The 25,679-nt window shown below is 40.0% G+C and overlaps 4 protein-coding genes across 5 annotated transcripts; all 4 read right to left on the bottom strand.

The window, feature by feature from the left end:
- Positions 1-7,809: 7,809 nt before the first annotated feature.
- On the bottom strand, positions 7,810-11,996 carry LOC149384539 (Eukaryotic aspartyl protease family protein). The gene is made up of 9 exons (XM_089629193.1): positions 11,279-11,996; positions 10,931-11,048; positions 10,633-10,862; positions 10,284-10,523; positions 9,885-10,038; positions 9,713-9,798; positions 8,801-8,915; positions 8,656-8,728; positions 7,810-8,154 (listed from the first exon to the last, which is right to left on the bottom strand). The coding sequence occupies exons 1-9, from the start codon at positions 11,857-11,859 to the stop codon at positions 8,039-8,041; spliced, it is 1,713 nt and encodes a 570-aa protein (XP_089485319.1). The 5' UTR covers positions 11,860-11,996; the 3' UTR covers positions 7,810-8,038.
- A 1,681-nt stretch (positions 11,997-13,677) lies between these two features.
- Positions 13,678-15,423, bottom strand: LOC149384538 (copper ion binding protein). The gene is made up of 2 exons (XM_089628063.1): positions 15,195-15,423; positions 13,678-14,715 (listed from the first exon to the last, which is right to left on the bottom strand). Exon 2 carries the CDS (start codon positions 14,683-14,685, stop codon positions 14,161-14,163), a length of 525 nt encoding a protein of 174 aa, XP_089484189.1. The 5' UTR covers positions 14,686-14,715; positions 15,195-15,423; the 3' UTR covers positions 13,678-14,160.
- A 1,348-nt stretch (positions 15,424-16,771) lies between these two features.
- On the bottom strand, positions 16,772-18,868 carry LOC149384537 (geraniol 8-hydroxylase-like). The gene is made up of 2 exons (XM_089628695.1): positions 17,880-18,868; positions 16,772-17,514 (listed from the first exon to the last, which is right to left on the bottom strand). The coding sequence occupies exons 1-2, from the start codon at positions 18,789-18,791 to the stop codon at positions 16,882-16,884; spliced, it is 1,545 nt and encodes a 514-aa protein (XP_089484821.1). The 5' UTR covers positions 18,792-18,868; the 3' UTR covers positions 16,772-16,881.
- A 991-nt stretch (positions 18,869-19,859) lies between these two features.
- On the bottom strand, positions 19,860-23,618 carry RIN1 (P-loop containing nucleoside triphosphate hydrolases superfamily protein). 2 transcript variants are annotated; one of them, XM_089628697.1, is made up of 13 exons: positions 23,521-23,618; positions 23,372-23,486; positions 23,058-23,246; positions 22,855-22,986; positions 22,608-22,757; positions 22,377-22,532; positions 21,897-22,031; positions 21,048-21,113; positions 20,861-20,967; positions 20,595-20,694; positions 20,416-20,507; positions 20,249-20,318; positions 19,860-20,133 (listed from the first exon to the last, which is right to left on the bottom strand). In XM_089628697.1, exons 2-13 carry the CDS (start codon positions 23,459-23,461, stop codon positions 20,044-20,046), a joined length of 1,377 nt encoding a protein of 458 aa, XP_089484823.1. In that variant the 5' UTR covers positions 23,462-23,486; positions 23,521-23,618; the 3' UTR covers positions 19,860-20,043. The 2 variants fall into 2 exon arrangements, with proteins under 2 accessions (XP_089484823.1, XP_089484822.1); XM_089628696.1 differs by having other exon boundaries at positions 23,372-23,618.
- Between the last annotated feature and the right edge of the window lie 2,061 nt (positions 23,619-25,679).

The following is a 25,679-nucleotide window of genomic DNA, read 5'->3' as shown; positions in this document are numbered from 1 at the left end:
TGAGTTGTTTTCGTAAGGCTTTTAAGAGGTTATCGTAATGGGCCTCTGTCGACGAGAATGCTTGTGAGTCAAAGAGAAGCAGCTTTACCACTGAAAGATTCGGATCAGAGATGTTTTGGTTTCCTGTTTTCTTTTACTGTGCTTTGTTTGTGTTCCTTATTTGATTTGTCATCAACATTGGAACAGATTCGCAACTGAAGAAGATGGCAGCTTTTTGAATCCATTCACGGCTCTTCTAGCGTTCAAGAAAGCTCCACGACCACTGAATCGGGTACGTGACTTGCTCTTTCCCTAACGCCTCTTCATATATAGTTAGGCTATGCATCTATGCATAGTTTTAATCAGTATTCTCAGCCTTGATCTCCTGATTTAGTTCCTACATTACGTACAAAAGGGAATATAACTTTCATATAATTTCTGGCTTTCTTATTTTTTAATATATATATATATAAAAAAATGATTGGTTATCCTCCCCTGGTTGTTTTGACTGACTCTAAAAAAAAATATTTTTTTTCTCTCTCTTTTTTTTTTTTTTTTTAAGTGCCGGCCGGCCAAAATGTTTTAAAAAAAATTTCTTTTCATTTTCGGTCAGTCAAAATACAGGGGAGCATAAGCAACATATGATTTTCAAACAAAACTATATATAAGTATGATTTTCAAACAAAACTATATATTTTTTTTGCTGGAAGTATGTGTATTGTTATATTCCCCAAAATATTTTCTACCGAAGAATCTAATGTTGGAGATTGGAGTTGAGGATATTGATTAACACTATGCATAGATGTATTGTCTTCATATTAATTGTATATCATTATGGCTTCAGATTTTTAACATATTTTACTCTTGTCTTGTGAATATATGAACTACAATGGCTTGATCCCGAGAGGGTATGTAGGCAGCTCAATTATTGAGTGCAGCCACACATGTTTGCTTGCAGATTCAAGATTTTCCGAGGGAACGGTATGGGATTTTCTTCAAGATTTGGGCCGCGGAGGATCGTACCGTAGTCTCATAGGAGCGCTGATGTTATGGTAAGTAATTCCCTTACAATTTCTGTTGAAGACTTGCTTTGTATTACACAATTTATTGATTGAAAACACTTGAAGATTCCACACTTATTTGCTGCAGAGCGCTGTGGCAGACAAAGACATGAACCCTCTGCCACGCTCAGGAAAGGCCGAAGAGCAAGGATGGGTTTAATTTACATATTGCAGAACATGACCCACGCTGCTTGAAAAACAAGGTACCGAAAACGAAAAAAGATTCCATCTTTAACTTTTTTAAACCATAAAGTTTGTATCTTTCAACTAAATTCACATATATATATTGACTTTCGGTCGAAGTGGTAAGAGTTCTTCTCTATTTCCCACGGTTAGGTTTATTCAACATTCTACCTGGGTTTTCTTTGAACCTTGATTATCGTATCTAATTAAATTGTTGTTTCCTTTTTTCTAGGTCAAAGATCGGAGACGAGCTCTGTGGCTCGCTTTTTCTACTAAATCGATGGTTATCGCCGCTGCTCAGGACCAGCCTCTCTCGCTCTGTGTGAGCACAATCTGAAACATTGATGTATGGTTTTCCTTAGTTCAATTCTTGCATTAGTTCTTTAGGGGAAAATAACTTTCATATATAATTTCATGTATATACAAAACTGGTTGATTATCCACTCCCTAGCCGTTTTGGCTGGCTCTAAAAAACTTTGTTAGATTTTTTTTTTAGAGTTTAGGTTGTTAGGCCGGCCCGTGTGTCTAGAAGTTTGTTTTTTAGGTTCAGTAAAAAATGTTGGGGGGGAGCCTAATCAACATATTTTCTTATGAAGCTATATGTATTGATATACTTTTTTTTTTTCTGTAATTATATGTATTGTTAATTTTCCCAAAATAATTTCTGCAAGTTATTGAATTAACGAGTTTGGTATTGGGCATATTATATCGTGCCCCATAATTTCTCATACAATTACTAACACTATATATCTTTGACGAGGTATATGAAGGGACATTTGTCTGATTGGACAGAGTCGAGTCCACTATAGAGCTCAGGAGAAGGAGAAGAAGAAAAATAGAACAAGATCAGACTCTCCTTTCGACCGGAAAGTCCATCAGATCAGGTTAGGTTTTCTTTGTTGATTCTTGTGTCTAAATGAGTTGTTTTCGTAAGGCTTTTAAGAGGTTATCGTAATGGGCCTCTGTCGACGAGAATGCTTGTGAGTCAAAGAGAAGCAGCTTTACCACTGAAAGATTCGGATCAGAGATGTTTTGGTTTCCTGTTTTCTTTTACTGTGCTTTGTTTGTGTTCCTTATTTGATTTGTCATCAACATTGGAACAGATTCGCAACTGAAGAAGATGGCAGCTTTTTGAATCCATTCACGGCTCTTCTAGCGTTCAAGAAAGCTCCACGACCACTGAATCGGGTACGTGACTTGCTCTTTCCCTAACGCCTCTTCATATATAGTTAGGCTATGCATCTATGCATAGTTTTAATCAATATTCTCAGCCTTGATCTCCTGATTTAGTTCCTACATTACGTACAAAAGGGAATATAACTTTCATATAATTTATGGCTTTCTTATTTTTTAATATATATATATATATAAAAAAATGATTGGTTATCCTCCCCTGGTTGTTTTGACTGACTCTAAAAAAAAATATTTTTTTTCTCTCTTTTTTTTTTTTTTTTTTTTTGAAGTGCCGGCCGGCCAAAATGTTTTAAATTTTTTTTTTTTTCATTTGGTCAGTCAAAATACAGGGGAGCATAAGCAACATATGATTTTCAAACAAAACTATATATAAGTACGATTTTCAAACAAAACTATATATTTTTTTTGCTGGAAGTATGTGTATTGTTATATTCCCCAAAATATTTTCTACCGAAGAATCTAATGTTGGAGATTGGAGTTGAGGATATTGATTAACACTATGCATAGATGTAATGTCTTCATATTAATTGTATATCATTTTGGCTTCAGATTTTTAACATATTTTACTCTTGTCTTGTGAATATATGAACTACAATGGCTTGATCCCGAGAGGGTATGTAGGCAGCTCAATTATGAGTGCAGCCACACTGGTTTACTTGCAGATCGGTTCTTTAAGCAGTTCTTGGCTTTCTTCAGAGTCAACACCCGAGAGGGTATGATGGCTCTCTCTCTCTCTCCCTTGTTTCATAGCCGCGCTCGTGAGGAACGAGATCATCGCAAACACCATCGGATCTTTCTTTTTTTGTGTGTGCAGATGACATAAAACCGTGGATGATTTGGGGGTACTATGAGTCTCCTATGATGTACGGGCAAAACAAAATTGCCATAAATGAGTTTCACGATGAAAGATGGAGCGCTGTAAGTTCTCTTAATGATGTACAGGTAAAACGCAATTGCAATAAACGCAATCTAACTAGCTTCTTGTTATTTTTGTTGTCGCATTACAGCCCGCAGGCATAAACAGCACGGTGGGGAAGGTCCTTTTGGACCAGAGAGGATTGTTCAAAGAGGAATATTGGTACTGGATTTGCATCGGAGCTCTCATGGGATTTTCTGTTATCTTCAACGCCTTCTTCGTCCTCGCGCTCACCTATTTGAGACGTAAGTATATAATATTCAATTCTTCAAATGTTCATCCTTTTGACTTGGTTTTTAAATGATAATTCTCAGCTTTCGGGGACACCAAGACTGTGATAACAGACGAGGAACCGAAGGGGTGGCAGAGTAACGTACCGTAGTATCACAGAGCGCTGATGTTACGGTAAGTGATTCTTTTACAATTTTGTTTTTTATTTATTCTGCATTTACACTTGAAACCAAGCAGTGATGCTTAATAATGCTATGTTTTGTGTGCTCTGCAGCAATGAAGGCATGCATTCATGAAGAACGTTTCTGGAAGACCTCATTCCGACACCAGTGCTGCTCAGTTGCAAGCAAGAAATTAAACAACACTTCCTTTTGTTATGGTAAGTGATTCATTTGCTATATTTTCAACTTTGATCTCCTAATTAGATACTTTCATGGATTACAAAAGGATATTAACTTTGATGTAATTTCGAGGTTTATTATTTTTATACATATATAAAAAAAATTATTGATTAACCTCTCCCTTACTGTATTGGCTTGTTCTAAAAAAAAATTTCATAGGGTTTTTTTTTTTTTAGTTGGCTAGAGGGTTTAGGTTGTTGGGCCGGCCGAGCGTTTAGGCGTCCATTTTTTAGAGTATGTCAATGCTTTTGGGAGATAATAATCAATATCTATTTCGTTAAATAAAAAATTCTTATAAAACTATATAATTATGTTTTTTTACTAAAAATTATATGAAGTTACATTCCTGTTTATGTGCTTTATGTGAAAAGTGCTGATTAGGAACCTAGTAATGCATATTAATGGTAGTTCTTTATTATCAATATTGTGCATTAATGTATTGTTACTGTATGTTTACTTATTCTTTAACACTATCTTACATCAAGGTTCTAACAATTTTTTATTTATTATCCCATCCCTCAAATCTGAACTACAAAGGCTTGATCCCTCTCTCTCTCTCATAAAGAGGAGAGAGAGAGAGAGAGAGGGTATGTAGGCAGCTCAGTCTTGACTCGAGTGCAGCCACCCAATCTACTTCTTTACTTGCAGACACAACGGACAGACTACATGGCATTCCCGTCAGCCATTGCAGAGACAAGCCTCTTTTAACTTACAGTGGAAAAACAAGGTTTCCAAAACAAAAAGCTCCGATCTTTTAACTTTTCTTCCAATAAAGTTTGAATCTTTGGACTAATTTCATGCAATTGCTGATCGATAATCTAACTTTAGTTGCAGGGTGGTACAACAACTTGTTGGGGGACTTCTTGAAGATGATAGAAATCCCTATATTGAGTACTGCTGAGAAGCGTCTTGTAGACAACCTAGTTGAGGTAAATTCGTTACTATATTGATGCAGAAAAAAGGTTCTTTTTGTAGTTCCAATATTGAAATTGTGCGCGTCTATACACTGATTGTATTTTGTGGTTAAGGTACAAGAATACGCAGGGACTGTTTTAGCTGGCCTAATGGAGGGTCCGAGGGTGTGCGATTGGAGTTAGGAACCGGACCTGGGTGGGGCCAGGCTCGGAAAGAGGGTAGGGAGACCGAACATGGGTGGGGCTAGGCTCGGGAAGGGGTGAGACCGAACTTCTGATTACTAACTTCTAACTACTAATTCACTAACTACTAACTTACTAACTCGTTATCTCATTAACTTTTTTTGTTGACGGTTTATTGTTTTGCAGGATGAAGTACTCTGCAGGCTTCTATGACCACTGATAGAAGCAGAGATTCGGATTGCAAGGTGATCAGAGATGTTTTGGTTTTCTGTTTTCTTTTCCTGTGCTTTGTTTGGGTTCCTTCTTATTTGATTTGTCATCAACAGTGGAACAGATTCACAACTGAAGAAGATGGCCTCTTCTAGCGTTCAAGAAAGCTCCACGACCACTGAATCAGGTACTTGACTTGCTCTTTCCCTAAAGTCTCTTCATACATAGTTAGGATATGCATCTATGCATAGTTTTAATCAGTATTCTCAGCCTTGACCTCTAATTTAGTTCCTACATTACGTACAAAAGGGAATATAACCTTCATATAATTTATGGTTTTCTAATATTTTCATATATATATTAAAAAAAATGATTGGTTATCTTCCCCTGGCTGTTTTGACTGGCTCTAAAAAAATTATTTTTATTTCTCTTTTTTTTTAAAAAAAATTAAGTGCCGGCCGGCCAAAATGTTTTTAAATTTTTTTTTTTTTTTTCATTTTCGGTCAGTCAAAATACAGGGGAGCATAAGCAACATATGATTTTCAAACAAAACTATATATATGTACAATTTTCAAATAAAACTATATATATTTTTTTGCTGGAAGTATGTGTATTGTTATATTCCCCAAAATATTTTCTACCGAAGAATCTAATGTTGGAGATTGGAGTTGAGGATATTGATTAAAAGTATGCATAGATGTATTGTCTTCATATTAATTGTATATCATTTTGGCATTAGATTTCTAATATATTTTACTCTTTGTCTTGTCAATATATGAACTACAATGGCTTGATCCCGAGAGGGTATGTAGGCAGCTCAATTATGAGTGCAGCCACACGTGTTTGCTTGCAGTTCGGTTTGATGAAAAGCCCATTTTCCGCGGAGTATCTTCTTCAAGACATTCTTATTAAATTTCTGTTATGGTACGGGATTTTCTTCAAGATCTGAGCCGCGGAGGATCGTACTGTTGTCTTACAGAGCGCCGATGTTATGGTAAGTAATTCCCTTACAATTTATGTTGAAGACTTGCTTTGTATTAGTTGTTTTAGTTAGCATTTTGAGTCTCCTGAAATTTTACTTGTGACCCTTAGCATATTGACTTGATCTATCGTTTCACTCTTATGAACAAAAATGAAAAGTCAATGAGCAAAACACTCCGTTACTAGGTCCTAGCATCTATTGTTTGTTTGTTTTCTTTAAACTATCATATAGTGTGAAATTAAGGGAAGATAATATTTAGCTTTGATTTGTGTGATTTTTTGCTTGGTCAATAATTTTTGTATTTATTTACTCTGCATCTACACTTCAAACTAAGCTGTGATGATTAATAATGAAGGCATGGATTCATGAAGAACGTTTCTGGAAGACCTCATTCCGACACCAGTTGCAAGCAAGAAATTTAACAACACTTCCTTTTGTTATGGTAAGTTATTCCTTTGCTATATTCTCAACTTTGATCACAAAAGAGAGCTATTGCTCACTGCAAACTCAAGTACCGCAATCAGTGAAGATCTCATGTACCTTCGAGGCGGAAGTCCTTACTCGTGAACGTTCAAATCGATTCCCTTGCCCTGATCTTTGGTCTTCAGAGTCTATCCCTCTCTTCCGAAAGGTAGCGGTCTGACTATAAGAATTTTGTTTAACCTTTTTTTTGTTTAGATATCATATGTGTATATATATATATATATATATATATATATATATATATATATATATATATATATATATTCAATTATTACTAGACTTCTGTTCGTCCTTAATAAACTATCTTGCTCACTTGAGCTGTCCATGGTTGTCACTTTCATACTAGCCTATAAATTCTTCCTTTGGTCTTAATTTTTTCTGAATAAAATGACGCGCAGGCTTGCTAGGAAATATTTTTTGAAGATGATATAAAGATGGCCATCCATGATTTCCAACTACATGCTAATAGCCGTTGCAAGTTTTTTTTTTTTTTTTTTTTTCTCTTTGTCATCTTACCCCGAAAATGGTCGGAGAGAATGGTTTTTTCGTCTCACCACCCCCCCAAGATCTATCGGAATCTCTTTTTCGTATAGGTCTGTGTCGGTTTACGACCCATATCTCAAATCACGCACCTCCACTCTCAGCCCATGCGCCCCACCTTCGACTTATGTTGTCTTTTTTCAGAATTTTCCGACTCCCACTATTTCGTCCTCTTCTCTTCTCGGCCTTTTTTTTAAGAGACAAAAATTCATTAAAAAGAAAAGAAAGAAAGCTTCGTCTAGAACAAATCAAAGTACAAGCTAGATCACGCTAGGCCAATCTCGCGAGAGATCAGAAAGACTCAAGCTGGAAATGTTCGAATTAAGGGTTGAAATCCATAAGCTGATAATCCTGAAGATATTGTCCTTAGAGGTCCTCGATTGAGGAAGCATTATCGTCAAAAATGCTTTTATTTGTCTGATTCCAAATACCCCAGCAAATCACCAAAAAAATTGTTTTGCGAAAACCGCTACTTTTTTCATTCCCCCTAATTTGAATGCTGTTTGGGAAAAGAAATTTAATGCTTTTGACCTTGCACAAAATATTCATTTTCATTTAACATACAGCTATATCAGCAATAAACATTGTCCCAAAAAAAAAGGCAGAGCAGCATGATCATATTTTAAACAATATCATATACTATATCAGCTCGTCTCACGCAATCACTGCATATATATGTCATTATATTATTGTTTTTTCTTTCGGTTGAAAATGTACGGACTATGCACAGTATAATTTTAGGGCGTGATTGTATAGCGTCGTCACTCATGGAATGGTGGACTAATAAATCGACGTGGCTTGGTACAATCTGAGTTCATCCACCCAATTCTCTGATTTTCATTGTCATATACCACTAGATGTCCGTGGAATGATATATCTGCAAATCGTGAAGTATTTCAGTATTTGATAATTCTAAGCTATAGAAAACAATAAATTTGTGAGTTGATCATAAATGGAGACGGGAAAAAAAATATTCTTGATCATGCTGATGGAAAGGATTAAACTCGGCCTAAGACACAAAGAGGCAACAACTTTTATATATATTATTACTTTGAGTTCATTAATTTATTTAATAGCTCATTATTAATGAATTTGAATATTATTTACAAGTAACAATATTTTTCATTTTTCTAAACCATGAAAAACGTCAATTTATCACTAATGCTGCTGAGGTATCACGGAAGAAATATTATGGTTTTTTTTTTCTTCTTATAAATAAGATGAGGTCTAGTTGAAATCTTGATATAAATTGTGACCAAAACGTCGACGAAGAATAATGGCCATTCCTTGATATATTTGAACCTGGCTTGTGTAGCAAGTAATAGAGCAAAAAGGAAATACTAAAAAAATGAAATATCTTGAGCTTTATAAAACTGACCTCCAAGTATGGTTGTAGTTCCATCATGTACTTTGCTACCATCTAGAATGCCCAAGCATACATTACCTTTGTTCTGCAAAAAAAGACTCGAAGTTTATCAGTGGGAAATAGTAACACTAATTGTTGACTACACGTGGATGCTTACACTAATTGTCAAGTAACCCTCTGGAGGAATTTGAAACTTGGTCGAGATGATCCACCATTTGCTCCCGAACTGAAGCGTTACAGGCTTGAAGTACTGCCTTACTTCACCAACGGATCTACGTGCCATATTGATAGAAAATACGAATACTAAACGAAAGGGTTGGTTCATAGATAACCATTCATGTGTTTTGAAATGATAATTACTTCTCGCGAGTGTTCACAGGAAGCATAAGTGCGTATTTCTAAGCCTCATACTGAGCTGAAAATTGCCACAGTATCTACTCATCTAATTTATTTTAATCTGCGATATAGCGGTTTTGAGCCTTCGATAACCATGGCATTTTAATAGTGCATTTCACACCAAAAAAAAAAAAAAAAAAAAAAAAAAAGAACGAAGTGAGAGCTCGGCTCTCGGGGAGTTTTAAAGAAAAATTTGAGAGCTTGACACTCAGAGCGGACAAGTCAGGAACTCTAATAATCTCACAGTAAAGATTTTAGAAAGATCGAACAAACTAGGTGACTAACTGGACCTTTCAATATTTCTCAAATCTGATAGTTGAAGGTATTACAATGAAAGCTACAAAGCATTCGAGAGGCTCGGAGTCTCTCCAAGCTTAGCTGAGCTCAGTAAAAATAGAAACGTGCCAAGTTTTTTTGTTTTACTTTATCAATCTCCAGTTTTAAGTTTAAAGAACTTCTAATTTATTAATCTTTATCTAGTTAATTCAGTTTTCAACTCTTGCATTTCAAAAGAATTCTTTGATTGTAAGACTTCATGCTTCCCAAAAATTGAGGAATTTTTGTTATTAAAATCAGTTCAGATAAGTAACTGAGAGTGAAGTCATCCGAATTTGTACTTGTGCTCGGGACAGTTCGAGAGCTTGGCTCTTAATAAGTATTGGAATGTGATTACCTGATTGCTGTTTCAGCTCGCCAACAAACTGGCAACAGTGGATCAGACAAATCTCGGACTAGCCCTGATGTGGAAACATCTTCTAGCTGCACCGATCGATGTGGTTGTATCAGAATCAGCTTTTTTTTTCTTTTTTTTACGAGCTCTTAGATAATGAAAGTCAAGCACTTACAGAAGCGATCAGATCGGAATACGCTGCACTTGTGAAGTACGTATAAGAACTACCGGTGTCAAACACCAACTGTCCAAATCCGCTGCCTTGGGCTCCTCGATTAAGCCCACTGTTTCCGTAAAGTATTTTTGTTATCTCTGCATGGTAGAAATCCCTATAAGAAGGTAGCACAAAAGTGGGTAAATATTCAGGACATCAAATCTTCATAAGATATAATGGGAAAGCATTAAATGAAGCACAATTAACAAAAATACAAGAGGTTACTGCAACCCAGAAAGCATTAAAAAAAAAAAAATGAAAAAAAAAAAAAAAAAATTGTATGGGATATACAAGCATAAGGGCTTAAAAACCAAATCGAAGGCAGTGAAAGGACTGAAGAGTAAAAGCGTGTGTACTGACATTGAAGGGCTGTCGAGCATAGGTATCCAAGACATCCCCCAATGCGGTACGAAATCATCTCCTAAGAACATATATCCGCCGCCGCTTATGTCAGCGCTGAGACAATGACCTACCACGTTCTTAATTATCCCTTTGCTCGCCAATTGCGATGGAAAACTGACTTTTGCTCGGCTCAGCCCAAGAATCCCATCCGTCTTTGCCAGAGAGTTCAAGAGCAAGCCTTGCTGATCATAGCCACACCTTGAGACAGTAACAGATTGTCGAAACTTGGTGAAAAAATGCAAACACTGCCGAGGTGTTTTTCGTGAAAAAAAAAAAAAAGAAAAAAAAAAGGAAGAGAGAAAAATACCCGAAGACCACATCGATGTTAGCGAGCGATCCATTTGACATCATGAGTCGAAGCTCGTCTTTGGCGAGAACGCCCAGCGAGGAGCTCTGATCCGCGTACTGAATCTCGTAGTCACACTGATGACAGGCTTCGCAATCACCGTTTTTCTGATTTCTCTGGATCTCGGTGCACAGCGAGTCTTTGTGAGGCACGAGATTGCCTCTGCGCGGTTTGTATAACGGGTTCGGTCCCTACATAAGCTGAATAATTAGATAATAGAATCTTCCTCGAGTTCAGCTAGAGAATGATGTTGTTATACCTTAGCGCAGCTTGTGCACGGTGCATCGCATTGGATCCATGTCAAGTCACTCCCGGTATCCATATCCAGAAAAAAAGGTCTCGGAGGATTTCCAACTAGAATGTACGTGTAGTACAATCTACGATCAAAACAATTAACCCAAAAATAAATTTACCTTTCTAAAAATCAAGTATCTTTCAATTTCATCTCACTCCATTTCACATTTATTTATTACCTTAATCAGACTTCTTAATGTCCAAAAACTTATTCTGAGTTCCTAATATGAACAAGCTTAATCAGACTTCCTAATAATGAGTTCAGCGTAACACCAAAAAAAAAAAAAAAAAACTGTTATTTTTGGCAAATTACCCATCTGGATAAACATTGCCTCTGACGGGAAAAATGGTGGATGAGTCAAGAGTATCCCCAGAAGAAGTGGAGACCAACTTGTTGTGGATATTCCCAGCCTTAGGTTGGTGATCGAACTCCTCAAACCTCCCGAGCTTAAGCAGAATATGATTCTTCCTACGGAGTCCAAGCTTGGGATACAAAGGGAACAGAAACGAGTCTGGTCCGTTGTCGTCGTCGTTTGACCTTCGAAGCTCCTCGACCACCCTCGGGTACACGTGGGTGTAGAGAGAGAGGGCGAAGAGAGAGATGCCCAGGAAGAGAACCAGCTTTCTCGGGAGCCCGAAGGAGAGTCCGAGCCTCGGGAATGGGGATCGGAGCTGTGGGTTTTCTTGGGGTGGTTGTGTTAGTGGAAGATGATGGCTTGGCATTGGGATTTGGGTTTGGGTTTGTTGGGTTTGTGTTTGTGTTGTGTGTGGACGATGATAAGAGTCAGAAGTGATAGTGAAAGCAGTTATGGTTTTGCCTAAAGAGGGGTTGTCTGGTGGCGGAAGAGAGATTATAACCACCCCTTTGATCTGAGGTTGCTCATCGGATTCCATTTCTCTCTCTCTCTCTCTCTCTCTCTGCAATTCAAGAGACTGATGTTGAAGAGGATCCGATGAGTTTTTGCTGTTGTTACGCTTTGGCCATGGAGGACTGAGTCGTAACTCGTAAGTCAAACTCCAAATAGTAATGTATAATATACCTGAATTTTTAGACTCTCGGGGAGGGAAGGTTCTTGGAATTTTCACTCAATAATAAAAATATTATTTCACAGTCATTGAGTTTGCAGTTTACTGTCCAGTTGGTCTAATTTTTATTTATATATTTATTTTCTTCTTTCTCCCCGTGTAGGGAAAATATCATTTTAGGGTATTTTGGGAAGTTTAAATTATTTTTATCATTTTGGAGTATTTATTTTGGGGAGTTTAAATTATTTTTTTTTTGGTAAAAAATAAAAAAAAAATGGGTGATATTTGTAATATAACATTTTTTAGGAGATGTATATGTCATTTATATTAAATTAAACTGAAGAGATATGTCTGATATTTCTAGAAATCGAAGAGATAAATCTCGCATTTCGATTAAACACGAGAGATACTCTCGATATTTTCCCTTACATCTATTCAATGCGACTGTACAATAATTTTCTTTTAAGAAAATGTAGTTGGCTTTAGAATTCTCCCAAGTCTCCCAATCCGTCTTCCGTTTTCGTCAATGCTTCCCCACAAAAAAATTAGCCACTAAACGATGTAGATCGAAGATGAGACCCTTTGGAAGTTTAAAACAACACATGACGTAACTCGGGATTGTTTGGATAACGGCTTTCAAAATAATCTATTTCCCCACCGCTGAAAAGAAAGTGCCCTTCCAACTTCGAATTTTCGTCCAAACTCTATCCCGAATATAATTGGAACACTTCCTTCTTGCGCCGTCCCACGACCATCAGTAGCCAAGGTACCGGTCGTGTCCTTCGATGTATCGAACCCCAAAGAGATAAGCAAAGGCTTCTTCCATTTCCGTAGTAATGCTCTTTCCAAAACACACCTCGGATTTGTCATAGTTGATCTCCTTCTCGGAAGCACGTACATATGTCTCAAGGCTCTCTTTGACCTCAAAGTTCTCCTCTATAGTAGCCTTAAAGAACACCAAGCAATCGTTCGCAAAGAACAAGTGGGAGACAAAGACCCCCGGATCCCCGAAGCATAGTCCTCGGATGAAAGATGGCTGAGAGACCCTCCGAACAAAAGAAGGAGAAGAAAGGGGAAAGAGGAGTATTTCTTTCAACCATCTTTTTTTCGCAACATCTCCAAGTATTTCAAGCCTTCCAAGTTAGTGAATTCGGCATTAGAATGCACATAAAAAATATTAGTTTCAAGTTTGGTTATTGAGCTTTGAGCTATTCACAAATGAAAAATGTTCAAGATTGAAACTTAGCAAGACGGATCAACTTTAGCTTATCATAAGCAAAAAATGAGTTGGTGGGACGCGAACATGCTATAACAAAAGATTCATATTTGCTTCGTGGTAACGATCATTTAACTCCAAGATTTACATATGACAGAATAAAACAAATGTATACACGAAAGTGATTAAAAATATATATATAGGGAAGATTACGCAACTACCTCTAAATGGACACATAACTCCCTAAATACCACGTATGAAATCATTTATACAATACCTCACAAGCAAGCTAAGAATCCAAACAAAAATGCCCTTGCCTACTACACTTTGTTTTGTTTTCGAGAACATTATCTTCCTTCTCTAGTCGCCAACGAGTCTGAAATAAAATTGTTTTCTAGCAAAGAGGATCGCTTGAAGCACACAGAAAAAGAGTTATTATCATAATTAAGAATGAGAGAGAGAGAGAGGTATTTTAAGTACCAAAAACATTCAACAATTAAGTAAGGGCGATTCCCTACGTGTATAATAGAGTTTTGACTTGGAGATTTCCTTACGATAAATCAGCTCAAGCACTGATTTCCGAGGCAAAGTAATTTTTGAAAAAGAGTTCAAATACGTAAATATTCGTTGGTATGCCTATCCTTTATAATATTTATGCTTATTCTTGAGAGCCCATCTTTCAGCTTTCTCAGGATATGAGCACGATATCAGGTTATAGGCATAATCTTGAATATGCTTATCAGGGGCTAAAAAACTAAACAGCATTTCAGTCATGCTTGTGAATACCAGTTTCAATCTCGACACAATAAATGCAATATGACAGCAAAACAAACAATCCAAAAAAGATGGGTGAATCCCAAAATGTTGCTCTGGTTTATTTTTTACGGTCTCACTGAACCAGTGCAGGTAAAATTAGAGAGGGTTTGCGAATCCAAAATCTCACCAGTAAACGACTACTGGGCAGAGCTTACTTGCATCTGCCTGACTCTGCGAGCACAATCTGCAAAACTCCGAACAAGATCGGCACATTTGAGAGGGTCTTTCATATGCTCCTTGTAGCACGCCAAACACGCCTCGTTCTCGGCCACGCACGGCAACGGTTTCTGATACGGAAGCTTGAACTCCTTATCTCGGAGCTCCTTGGCTCGCTGTGTAACTTCCTGGACCTTGTTCTCTTCCTGCCTCTGAAGCTTCTCAACGACCCTCTCGCTCTCTTGGAGGACCGACCGGATCGCTTCGAGCTCGGCTATGGCCGGCGGCGGGGCCGGTAGGAACACGGGAGCCTGAAGCGGCCATCCCGTGCCAGCTGGACCGCTCTTCGGTGCCTCGAATCCTTGGCTCGGGTTCGCTTTCGTTTGGGGTCGCTGAGGTTGAGGCAGCTTTGTCTTTGTTCTTTTGGTCTTCTTCTTCGATTTCTCTTCCCCGGCGGTGAGGCTATTTACTAGGTTGCTGCTGATTTGAATGCTAAAGTCGCCCATCTCTCGAAAGCTCTCGCCGATATATGATTCCTGGAAAATGAAAAAGAGATTTCCTGATTCAGAACCGAATAGTATTGACCTTCCTTTGCGAATTGCATGAAACTTCATTATCCTTTCTCATTTTTTTTCTGTTCTATTCAGCAAAAAAGAAAGGTGGCGATCTAGATTGCTTGCCTTTCTTTTCCATCAGAATCCAAAATCCATCACTACCTACGATATTCTTGAAAAATTCGACAGAATTTCACCGGAGCATTTCAATTGAACAGACTGAACTTGTACACGCAGACAGACTAATCACCTCTTAGGGTTTTTTTTTAAAAATACCAGATCTAACTACGTTACCACCAGAAACCAATAGCGTTGTACAGTCGAATATTTTAGAGATCATTTTTTAGTTGTGTACCTTCACCCACCATGCGTGCAATAAATTCGTCTAATTGAACACGGCCACGATTTTAAGCACACATTTTCAAGAAAACCAAAGCTCAAATTCGTTGTTCATAACTTACCAGAATTCACGGCAAAGGCTCGCGCGTGGTTTTTTCGTGGCGGTCTCGGAATGAAAATCAGAGCGAAATCACGAATTTAAATTTCGAGATACCAATGAGGAGATCGAGATTCCGGGGCAACGCGGTCAAGGAGAAAAGCCCAGGTGGTGGTGGTCGGCGGTGAGGGAGAGAGGCGACCGGAATTAAAATTGAAAGAGAATGTTAAAGAGACCTTTATCACCATTCGAGACCCTGTTATAGCCCTTGCAATTGAGGTCCTTTTTATATCTTTTATTACAATATTACCCGTCGATTGAGATGACGTGCCAATTAAACCAAAAGCACTTCGCTGATTTTAACATTTATCCGGATTTTTTTAAATTTGATAATTATGCAGTTTCGTGGAATCTCAAGTGTGAGTCCTTTTTAACTCATGTCAATTTGTATATGATTGTAAGAATTTCAACATTTTTATTTTGTCAAAGTCTTCGAAAGTCGGTACATTCCGCCGATCCTCGCTAAACTCTTGTCCTAAAACTCTTTTCCCTCTAGATCAATAAGGGATCTTGTTAATGCGTTATTTTTTTGCACCGAAAAATGAATCTCCAAGAGTAAAAAAAGATGCATGGCACGGATCCCAAAATGAGTTCACGACACAAAATTCAAGGCGGGTCTATAATCGTGACACAAGTCCCAAGACAAGCCCTTGATCGTGACACGACCATGGCAAAACACCAACCTCCTAGCTACAACTAAATCCTTGGGCGGACCTACTTGACGCACCCAAGTTCCTGATTGGACTCGACCAACCCTTCCGTCAGCTGAAAACCCGGGTCAATACCTTCACTGGCCCGGCCAACCCACCAGTCGGGCCGGAGAGCCGGGTCAATGCTTCCACCAACCTGGCCAACTCTCTTGTCGGGCTGGAAACTCGGGTTAAGACCTCCATCGACCCGGCCAATCCACATGATGGGTTGAGACTCGGGTCAAGGCTTCCACCGGCCCGATCAACTATCTTGTCACATAAAATTTTTGAAACATAAACTAAATTTTATTACTAAAGATATAATTTTTTTTTTCCTAAATTTTTTGTTCTTTTGATTAATAGTTTACTTTTTGAATTTTAAAAAATACTTATTTAAAAACAATTATAATTATAATTTGAGCTTTTTAACAAGTTCAAACTTGAGCTCAGGCCCGACCCTACTTGGTTTTGAATTGGGACTAAGGTCCTATTCCTCAAATCCGGTCCAAGCTTTTCACACCTTTAAACCCAATTAAGTCATGGCTTACGCTTACTATAAAAACAAAAGTAATAATTCATGTCCCGCTTTCACTTTCCGTGGCCCACGTGTGTGACCGTGGCATTATCTACTATTTTAAGCCAACTCTCACGTAGTTATCCACAACATGCTTGAATTTTATTTTCAACGTGGCAATTATAAATCACTCACTACATCATCTAAAATACTACTTCCATTCACTCGTGACCATCAATAATCCCACGCACCCATCCACTACTTGGATTCGGATGTCTGCCAATATGGGGCCGAGACCTCAAACAAGACGATCCAAAAAGTAAAAGTATCACATTTCAATGTCTCGCAAATGGCTACTCTTTATTCTTGATTAAAGATCTTTATTAGCTAATTGATTTTCAAACGAACAAACTTAGAGTGTCTCTCACACTCACTACGAATAATCAGCGCTAAGCGTAAAGTGAGGGGCTAGAGAGCCTCGGAGTAGGGACGGCAATAAGAGGCATCTTTTTCTTGAGAACGATCCCGAACTTTTCGGAGAGATCGAGGGTTTCTCCGGCGGGGAGGTCCCAGTCAAATGAGTGCAAGAGCGTGGCGAGAGTGTAGAGAACCATCCTCTCCGCCATGGCAACCCCGGCGCAGATCCTTCTCCCCGACCCGAACGGAAAGTAGGCGAAATCGGAGCCGGTGAAATCCATTATTCCCTTATCATCATCGCCGAGGAACCTCTCGGGGTCGAACCTCGAGGGGTCGTCCCACACGGAAGGGTCTCTGTGGATGGCCCACACGTTGACGAAGACGCGCGAGCCCGCCGGGACCGTGTGGGCCCCGACGGTGCAGTCGCGGCTCGGCGAGTGCGGGACCAGCAGCGGCAGAGTCGGGTGCAGCCTCAGGGCCTCCTTCATCACCGCCTGCAAGTAAAAAAGCCTATGAATGTGCGACTCTTCCACTACGCTCTCTTTCCCCACCACTTCGTCCACCTCTCTCTGCGCCTTCTTCATCATCTCCGGCTGCTTCATCAGCTCCGCCATCGCAAACTCTATCGTGTTCGACGACGTGTCGCTGCCTCCCACCACCATGTCCTGCACCGTCAAACAGAGAATCGATCAATCCTATCTCTATGTCGTCGCCGGAGAGATGGGTATTGAATGAGAAATTTCATTTTGTAAACTTAAAAATTATCAAAATATCAAGATTAGATCCATTAGTTTAATAATATTCGAAATTTGACTTTTGGATACTTTTCGGACAAAAATGTTCCTAAAAGTCCATTAATTTATACTTTGAAATGAGAGAGGAATGAAGAAAGTTTGAAACGAGAGAATAAGAAGGTTATATTTCAATGATATTTTTGTCCGAAAAGTGTAAAAAAAAATACAATTTAAGATATTATTAAACTATTGAATTTAGTCAAAATCTACAAAATGAAATTTCTCTATTAAATTACCATCAGCAAGGCCTTGACGTGGACGGTGGTCAACGGAGGCTTGGAGTCCTGTTCGTCCCTGAGCTTGAGCAAGTACTGCAAGAAGTCACTCTGCGCGGCGTCATCGCCGGCCGTCAAGCGGTTTCTGTGGGCGATCATGTCGTCGAAGATGCGGTCGAAGCGGGCGGCGATGATTCCCATCTCCTTGGCGACGCCCTGAAGGTCGAAGCGAGCCAGCGCCGGAAAGAAGTCGGAGAGGTTTGGCTTGCCGAGCAAGGCAGTCATACGAGACACCAGACCACGGAACTCCGGCCCGGCTCTCCCTTCCACGGCCCCGCCCCAGAGCATGCCGGTGATCACGTTCAGCGTGGCCGAGAAAGCGAGCTCGCCGACGTCCACGCTCGTCCCGGCCGGCAGAGAGTACATCCGCCCCACGGCGGCGCGGATTTCTCGGCGGCGGAGGCCGTAGACGGAGTCCAGCGTGGCGTTGCTGAGCACCTTGACGACGCAGACCTTCCTCAGCATCCTCCACTCGTCGCCGTACGGCGACCACACCACGTCCCTCCCGCCGCCGGTGGCCACGCGCCCCGCCGCCGGCACGTCGCGGTTGGCGAACGCCACGTCGTTGTCTCTCAGCACTTCCCGGGCCAGCGCCGGCGAGCTCACCACCACGCCCAGCTTCTGCCCCAGCCAGAGCCTGAATATCGGGCCGTGGGTCGAGGCCAGGCTCTGGAAGTGGCTGTGGAGCTCCGGCTCCAGGGACAGGAGGTTCCCGAACAAAGGAACGCCGCGCGGGCCCGGCGGAAGCCCGCGCCGATCTCCGCCGACGAGCTTGTAGAGGAGGAACGCCGCCGCCGCCGCCACCAGGGCGATCAGAGGAACCGCGTTCCGGGATGACGTCACGCAGCTTATCACATCTTGTGCGGTGCTCATCGTCGCCAGATGAGAGAAGAAGAATGAGATTAGAGGATGGACCGCTTTTGTCTTTGACTGACGTATAAGAGATCTCGTTTTATAATAGTTTTTGAGTTGCTAAAATATTAGTAAATTTGTCTCTACTCACTTTGGAATTCAAAAAATTAGAAAAATAACCGACTTCAACGTTTGATATTACTAAATAATAAAAGTTTGATAAATATTAAATAAATAACTATAAATATGATAATGATATTTACTTAATATTTATGTGTGAATATATAAAATTGATTATTTATTTAATATTTATTAAACATTGACTATTTAGCAATTCTCAATATTTACTTAAAGCTATTTTACTAAATTAACCTTAAAATAAAAAGTCGGCAGTGGCACGCAAACAAATCGGTATCTATCTAGATCGAGTGATTATAATTGAATTTTTTAATTTAAAAGAGTTATAAGTATTTTTCATCTTAATGTTTATATTTTTCTTGAATTGCTAATCACTACTTGACAAAACCGGACCGCTAAAATCAGTCCAATCGATGTAGAATGACTTATAGTATAGCTGTCCGGTTTTTGTTAAAATTAGTAATTGCACTGACATCTTTGTGAATTGTGATTAGCATTGAGATATGGGATAGAAGTCGTCTACTGCAGCCGAGTGGCCATACAACCTCTCAAAGTCTGAAACGCGTAGCTCTTCTTTGCATGCAAATTGCCTGCGCAGAGTCTGACCATTTTTTTTTTTTTTTAATTTCCTTACTTTCAATATGATTTTCTTCCTATAAGAGGATATTACGTTTATTAAATAAGTTAATGTTTATTTATGTAAATACTCATCTTCGTAGTTAATATATAATTAAAAAGATCATTTTCATATATGGTGCAAAATACTTTTTTCCCTCGTATTCTTACTTTCTGTCACACACCATCATAGGATCCTATCACTCAAGTAAATTTTACTTCATTAATTTTATACTATTTTTTATACCAAAAGAAATATTTTAAAAAAATATATTTTTAGTTTAATTAATTTAATTTAATTATCCACAAAGTACACAACTAATCTAAAATAGACTATTTGAGCCAAAAAAACTTTTCTTTTCTTTTTCTCCCTTCTTTTTAGCTATCAATATCAGGGACTATTTGCCTTCAATGAACGCCGATACCGAATCTCATTACAACTACAAGTACAAGCAACAATATATCCTTGCAAAACAAAAGTAATTCTCAGTCATCAAGTTTGAGCCAAAATTTAAAATATTCACGTGATGTATTTTTCCTGCTGCTCTTGTAGAAGCTTGGCTGAAGACTTGGCATCCAGATACAGTGAAGTCACTTCTTCGAGATCCGCCTATACAAAACAAGAGTTACTTTTTATGCACTCATTCATTCGATTTTGCTTTTGATTGGATCAACTGTGCACAAAATCACACAAGTATTCAGTTCAAATTGGTTATCATACATACCTTGCAAATGTTGTCCCGACCGTTCATTTTCGCCATGATGCTAGCTGGAGAGAGAAGCTGAACCGCATGTCTGATGATTGTGATTGCAACAACAACAATAGCTTTCAGAAGAAAGAACTAAGTAGCCAATCGAGAGATAATACGCTAAAATGTTAAAACCACTAAACCTTAAGGACGTTCTTTGTCCGATCTCCCCAAGGAAAGCCAAACTCTCCTCGTCGATACCAAGCTCCTCGACTTGAGCGCGTATCGCTAAGATCTAAGGCAGCCAATAAGATGAGATATTAGCGAGCAAAAAAGGTTGTTTCCCTTTCAACTCTCTCGACAGAAATTAGGTTTGTTATACCTTTATCATCTCTTCGGGACTATAAGTTTGTGTTCGAATAATGACCAGTCGGTCCAACAAGTCAACAGGTATTCCATGGGGGCTCGCCATATCTGTTCCTCTGAGCACAAACAAATATATAACACTTCAGAATTTATTACTTTTCACATTTCAACAGACAAATGTTTGGCTAAGAAATCGGTAACTAATGCAGAACGGTCAAACATTCATTTTACAGGGTAACGAGAAGAACAAAAATAGTGCGAACAAATATCACACGGCCATACCTCACATTGCAGATTCCTCTGTTTGTTGCAAATATAACAATGGGAGACAGTGAGCTCTCTAAAGCACGATTCAGATATGAAAAGCACTCCATATCAAGCATGTGTACCTGTTATTGCGAAGCATTCAACATTTAAGAACCTCAAGATTGCATAAACATTAAGCAAAATGAAATTTCTGCGTAAGAACCTCATCAATGAACAGAACTCCAGGAACAAGCTCCGCTACACCTTCATCAATATACCGGTTCACGACCTGAGACATATGGAATTTCGGTTAACGACCTGGGAGAGATTGAGTATATATTCACAACTGTAAGTGTGAAAAGCGTCTTCCTATGGAGAAGAAAATTCTAGTCTAGTTAAATTTTAGTTCAATCAGTCATTAATCCGAGTCGCTTTCATATTGTTTGCTAGACGTCAGCAAGTACTAGTTTATTTTATTCTGTAAATATTAGTTCCTGATTTCCAGGATTTAGTAAGGATATCTCTAGTTTAGTTTAAATATTTTATATAAACTATTAAAATGTATCATGTATCATCACGCGATTATCAATGAGCATTTATATTCTTTTCGCTCACAATTTTAATCATGCATAAAATCACCCTAGCAAAGGTGTTATATAAAAAACTTGATGCCACTAGACAGCCTCGAATGCATAGTTCTACCGTTGGCCCGGTCATAAGAGCATACGAATTTAACTAGTAGATAAATGACATCAACTATTGACTACAGAGAAATAATATTGACAGGTAAGAAGACGGTTTGCTGAAAGAAGGAAAAAAATCACCCTAGCAAAGGTGTTTTTTAAGAGATATACCAAACTCTTATTTATGTGCAATATAATTCACAGGCCACTTTATAATGACAAAGATGAAAACGTGTGCAAACACCAAGTATCTTCGAGAGAAGAGTCATTCTTATACTAATTCTGATGCATTACACTTTGGTGCTTCCCAATGAAAAAAAAAATAAAACTTTCAGGTCTCCGGCGAAAGAGAAAAATTGATTTAGCCTGACAACTCAGACAGTTCCTACCTTATTGATTTCCTGTCGTAACTTGTCGGTGATTTCTGTTTTTCTGGGCTTCATCATTTGACCCATCAAAGATAGTATATCTTGCCCACCTTGAGGCCGTGCATTTGCCGCATCGAGATCATGTAGAGTGACATCCTACAAATAAGAAAAAGTAGCAATAAATTATCAGCATATCACCTCAGAGACATCTTGTATTCCTAATGAAAATTTTACTAGCACCAGGATATTTATTTATCCAAGGAGAAGTAGTATTTTATACATAGAGCTTCCAAAACATAATAGAAATAGTTGAGTGGCATTCAAAATGAAACTTATTCAAAATGAAGCTTAGTCAAATAATTGATAGTCACGCCACATACTGTAACATGGGTATCATTTTTAGTACAATTGATAAATAAAAACTGGATCGACAAGCAAAGAAATCATGCCAAAGCTTAAGAAGCATTGATAACAAACACAAAGTGTAAAATAAAAACAAACCTGGACTATTTCTTTCTTTTTGTGAACCTCCCCTTTTGGAAGCGGAACATATTCTTCGGCTTCGAGGTCGAATTCGGTAGCAAAAGCATCACACCTACCAACCCGCTTCACAGCCCCGCTATTCGCTTCGATATATATCACATCCCCAACCGCTACCTTCAGATTTTATACAAAAAAAGCCATACTCAGTAACAGCAACGCAATACGTGCAAAGCAAGATAAACGAACCACCTTTTCCTTAATCAAGGCGTCGTAAATAGTTGGATCGAGTTTGAGTTGCTTCGTCCCCTTGACGGTTTTTAGTCCGATGATGACATGGCTAATGCTCTTTCCATAGCCACCTGTTACACTCTCTGTTTCTTCGGGTGAGAGTTCAGTAACCTGAAGACCCAAAAAAAAAAAAAAAAGGCTTTGAATCATCATTTTTGTTTAGAAGTGAAAACGGGAACACTGTTAGCGAGAAGAACGGAAAACTTGCCTCTCCTTCGTAGACCTCTTTATTCTCCTTGATACGGAGCCCGATAGCTCGGCGAAAATTCTCCATCAGAACCTCGGTTTTCTTCACTTCCGAGGAGTAGACCTCTGAGCCAACCATGGGGCAAAATGGGACCTGAACACATAAACCAGTCAGAGACATAAATACTCTTACCCTAAACGCTGTATGAGATTGACAGAGTGTACCTTTGTGCCGAGCTCGTGAGAGATACCGAGGGCAAGGGCGGTTTTTCCGGTGCCTGGAGGTCCGGCCATTAGAAGGGCTCGGCCAGCCATTTTCTTCTGCCGAATCATGTCCACGACCAGACCGCAAGCTTCTCGGGCCTCCGATTGACCCACGAACCCAGCTGCCCAAGGCACTGCTCTTCCATTCGCCTGAAAATGGTTCGAACCGGTGTCTTTACCTATTTCGTTCTCTTCTCATTTCGTGTAGTTGAATGGAAACAGAGAGTGAACCTTAAACCCTAGAGAGAGAGAGAGAGAGATGGTTTATCATTTACCTCGAGGCCAAGGCCTTTGATGTGCGTGTGAGTGGCTACGCGCTGCTTCTTGGTGGTCGATTGAACTTCCTCTATCTTCATCTTCTCCATTGACGCTCTCTCTCTCTCTCTCTCTCTCTCTCTATCTCTCTATCTCTCTCTCTCTCTACTGTTTTACGGCGGTCGCAGCTGAGAGAGAAAGGGAGGCGGGGAAGAAGGGCAAGCGAATTGATGAGAGTAATAAAAAGTCTATTTCAAAAAGTAAATCATTTCTTTTTAGATTATATAGTACAAAGAAAAGGATTAAAGTTATAAAAATAAAAATAAAAATAAAAATAAAAATAAATTGAAGGATTAAAGTTTTTTTTTTTTTTGAGTAAACGTGGCCGGTACCACGGCGTAATTCATTAGCAAGCCTCACTTATGGCGGAGGAATACCGTGGTTACAATGGGAAATATCATTGAGAACATCGTTCATCGCGCATGGCGGGACAAGCCCCAACCACCGCGACGCCGAAGTACAATTAAGCGCAAACCGGGCCAAAGAATGGGTCACGACATTACTAGAACGGGGAATATAGGCAACCTCAATAAGAGAAAAAAGGGACTTACAAGCCTTGATGTCCCCAAGGATAGTGCCAAGCTCCGTAGTCGGGGTAGCGGCTCTCTTCACGGCTTGAACTACTTCAAGACAATCTGATTGCACCACCATTCGGTCGTACCCAAGCTCCGCCGCCAACCGAAGGCCTCCCCGCATCGCAAAAGCCTCCGCAAGAACCGGAGAGAAACCGACGTTCTTCACCAAGATCTGCGACGCGATAACCCACCCTCGGTGGTCCCTAACACACATCCGGTCCCAATTTTTCCCCCGCGGGGAGTCAATGGCCGCATCAATACAAACATTCACCATACTTGGTCCCGGGGGCTGCCATTCCGACGTCGGTGGCACACGGCTCTCGGGGGGCAGCGGCCTAGGGGGGTTAGCTCTCCGGTAAGCATCAAGAAAACCCCTGGTCCATTCCACAAGTTCCTCTGGAGTCCACTTATCCTTTCCCGTTGAGACGTTGTTCCTATGATTCCAAATTTCCCAAACTAAGACAAGAAACAACTCCAAATTACTAACCTCAAGGGCCTCCAGGGTGGATACGAATAAAGAGGTAATGTTATCTCCTCGGAAAGAACACACTAAGTTCTCAAAGTTAGTGAGCTTCCAAACTTTCTGGGCCCACCGGCAGCCCCAAAAAGCGTGGCCGATCGACTCCGGGCCTCCGTGGCATACCGGGCATTTAGCGTCGAGAGTAACTTTCTGCCGAACAAGAATCGAGTTCACCGGAACCCAACCTTACACACTCTCCACACAAAAAATTTGACTTTAGGCGGAATTGAGAGCTTCCAAAGGGTCTTCCACCACGTTTTGGTACTCTCCGACGTGGAAACGGAGGCGATGGCTCGTCGGGTCGGATTAGAGGCCAATCGGTAGCCACTTTTGACCGAGTATTCCTCATCCTTAGAGAAGTGCCACCGGATGGTATCGGGCAACCCCTCGTCGGAAGTAGAAATGGCAAGGATATCTTCCGCGTCACGCCTAACAAACATCGCTCGGACCAATGCTTCATTCCACTGTCCGTATTGGTGCTTAAGTTCGGCCACGCGCATATCCTCGGGGATCGGAGGAGGGTCGGAGAGAGAAAAGGAGGGGGGACGGGGGATCCACCGGCTTCCTATAACAAAGGAACTTTCTCCATCCCCTACCTTACACCTCCAACCTTTATCGATGATCTCCTTCCCCCACATCAAACCGCGCCACATTGACGAGCTATCGGATGTACATTTAGCCTCCAAAAAGTAAACTGTTAGGGTAGTAGCTAGTCTCGAACACTCTCTCCACGAGGCTGCCCCGGTTCCGACAAAGTCTCACACATTTTTTAGCCACAAGGGCTTGATTAAACCGCTCCAAATCCCTTAAACCCAAACCCCCATCCGACTTGTGCGCCGTTAACTCCGACCATTTGCACCAATGAACTTTCTTTTCGTCTCCACTATTCCTCCACCAAAACTTTGCGATGACCTTGTGAATGTTTCCGATGAGAGTCTTCGGGAGGCGGAAGCAACTCGCAACGTACCCAGGGATGGCTTGGAGGACCGCCTTAATGAGCACCTCACGGCCTGTTTGACTAAACCAAATCCCCCTCCAATAATTTATTTTTTTCCCACACCCGATCACGAGCAAAGGCAAACAACTCGCAAGTACGGAGGCCGGTGAAGGTGGGCAGCCCTAAGTACTTCTTGTGGCAAGGGGTGATGGGCACTCCAAGGCTAGCTGCGACCG

Source organism: Urtica dioica, chromosome 10 (assembly GCF_054948205.1).
Source record: "Urtica dioica subsp. dioica isolate 48M chromosome 10, U.dioica_male_clone48M_v1_H2, whole genome shotgun sequence".
Classification (NCBI taxonomy): Eukaryota; Viridiplantae; Streptophyta; class Magnoliopsida; order Rosales; family Urticaceae; genus Urtica; species Urtica dioica.
Note: the sequence above shows the minus strand (reverse complement) of the source record. Positions and strands in the feature narration are given on the sequence as shown.

Excerpts from the sequence above, each read along its gene's own strand:
- LOC149384537 (XM_089628695.1), bottom strand. The coding sequence starts at position 18,791 with ATGAGCACCGCACAAGATGTGATAAGCTGCGTGACGTCATCCCGGAAC. Across the intron at positions 17,515-17,879 it reads ACGTCAAGGCCTTGCTGATG|GACATGGTGGTGGGAGGCAG; the intron begins GTAATTTAATAG and ends TTGACGGTGCAG.
- RIN1 (XM_089628696.1), bottom strand. The coding sequence starts at position 23,461 with ATGGAGAAGATGAAGATAGAGGAAGTTCAATCGACCACCAAGAAGCAG. Across the intron at positions 22,533-22,607 it reads ACGCCTTGATTAAGGAAAAG|GTAGCGGTTGGGGATGTGAT; the intron begins GTGGTTCGTTTA and ends TAAAATCTGAAG. Across the intron at positions 20,695-20,860 it reads AGAGGAATCTGCAATGTGAG|AGGAACAGATATGGCGAGCC; the intron begins GTATGGCCGTGT and ends GTTTGTGCTCAG.
- LOC149384538 (XM_089628063.1), bottom strand. The coding sequence starts at position 14,685 with ATGGGCGACTTTAGCATTCAAATCAGCAGCAACCTAGTAAATAGCCTC.
- LOC149384539 (XM_089629193.1), bottom strand. The coding sequence starts at position 11,859 with ATGGAATCCGATGAGCAACCTCAGATCAAAGGGGTGGTTATAATCTCT. Across the intron at positions 9,799-9,884 it reads ATTCCGATCTGATCGCTTCT|CTAGAAGATGTTTCCACATC; the intron begins GTAAGTGCTTGA and ends CGATCGGTGCAG. Across the intron at positions 8,916-9,712 it reads CGAGCTGAAACAGCAATCAG|ATCCGTTGGTGAAGTAAGGC; the intron begins GTAATCACATTC and ends TATGGCACGTAG.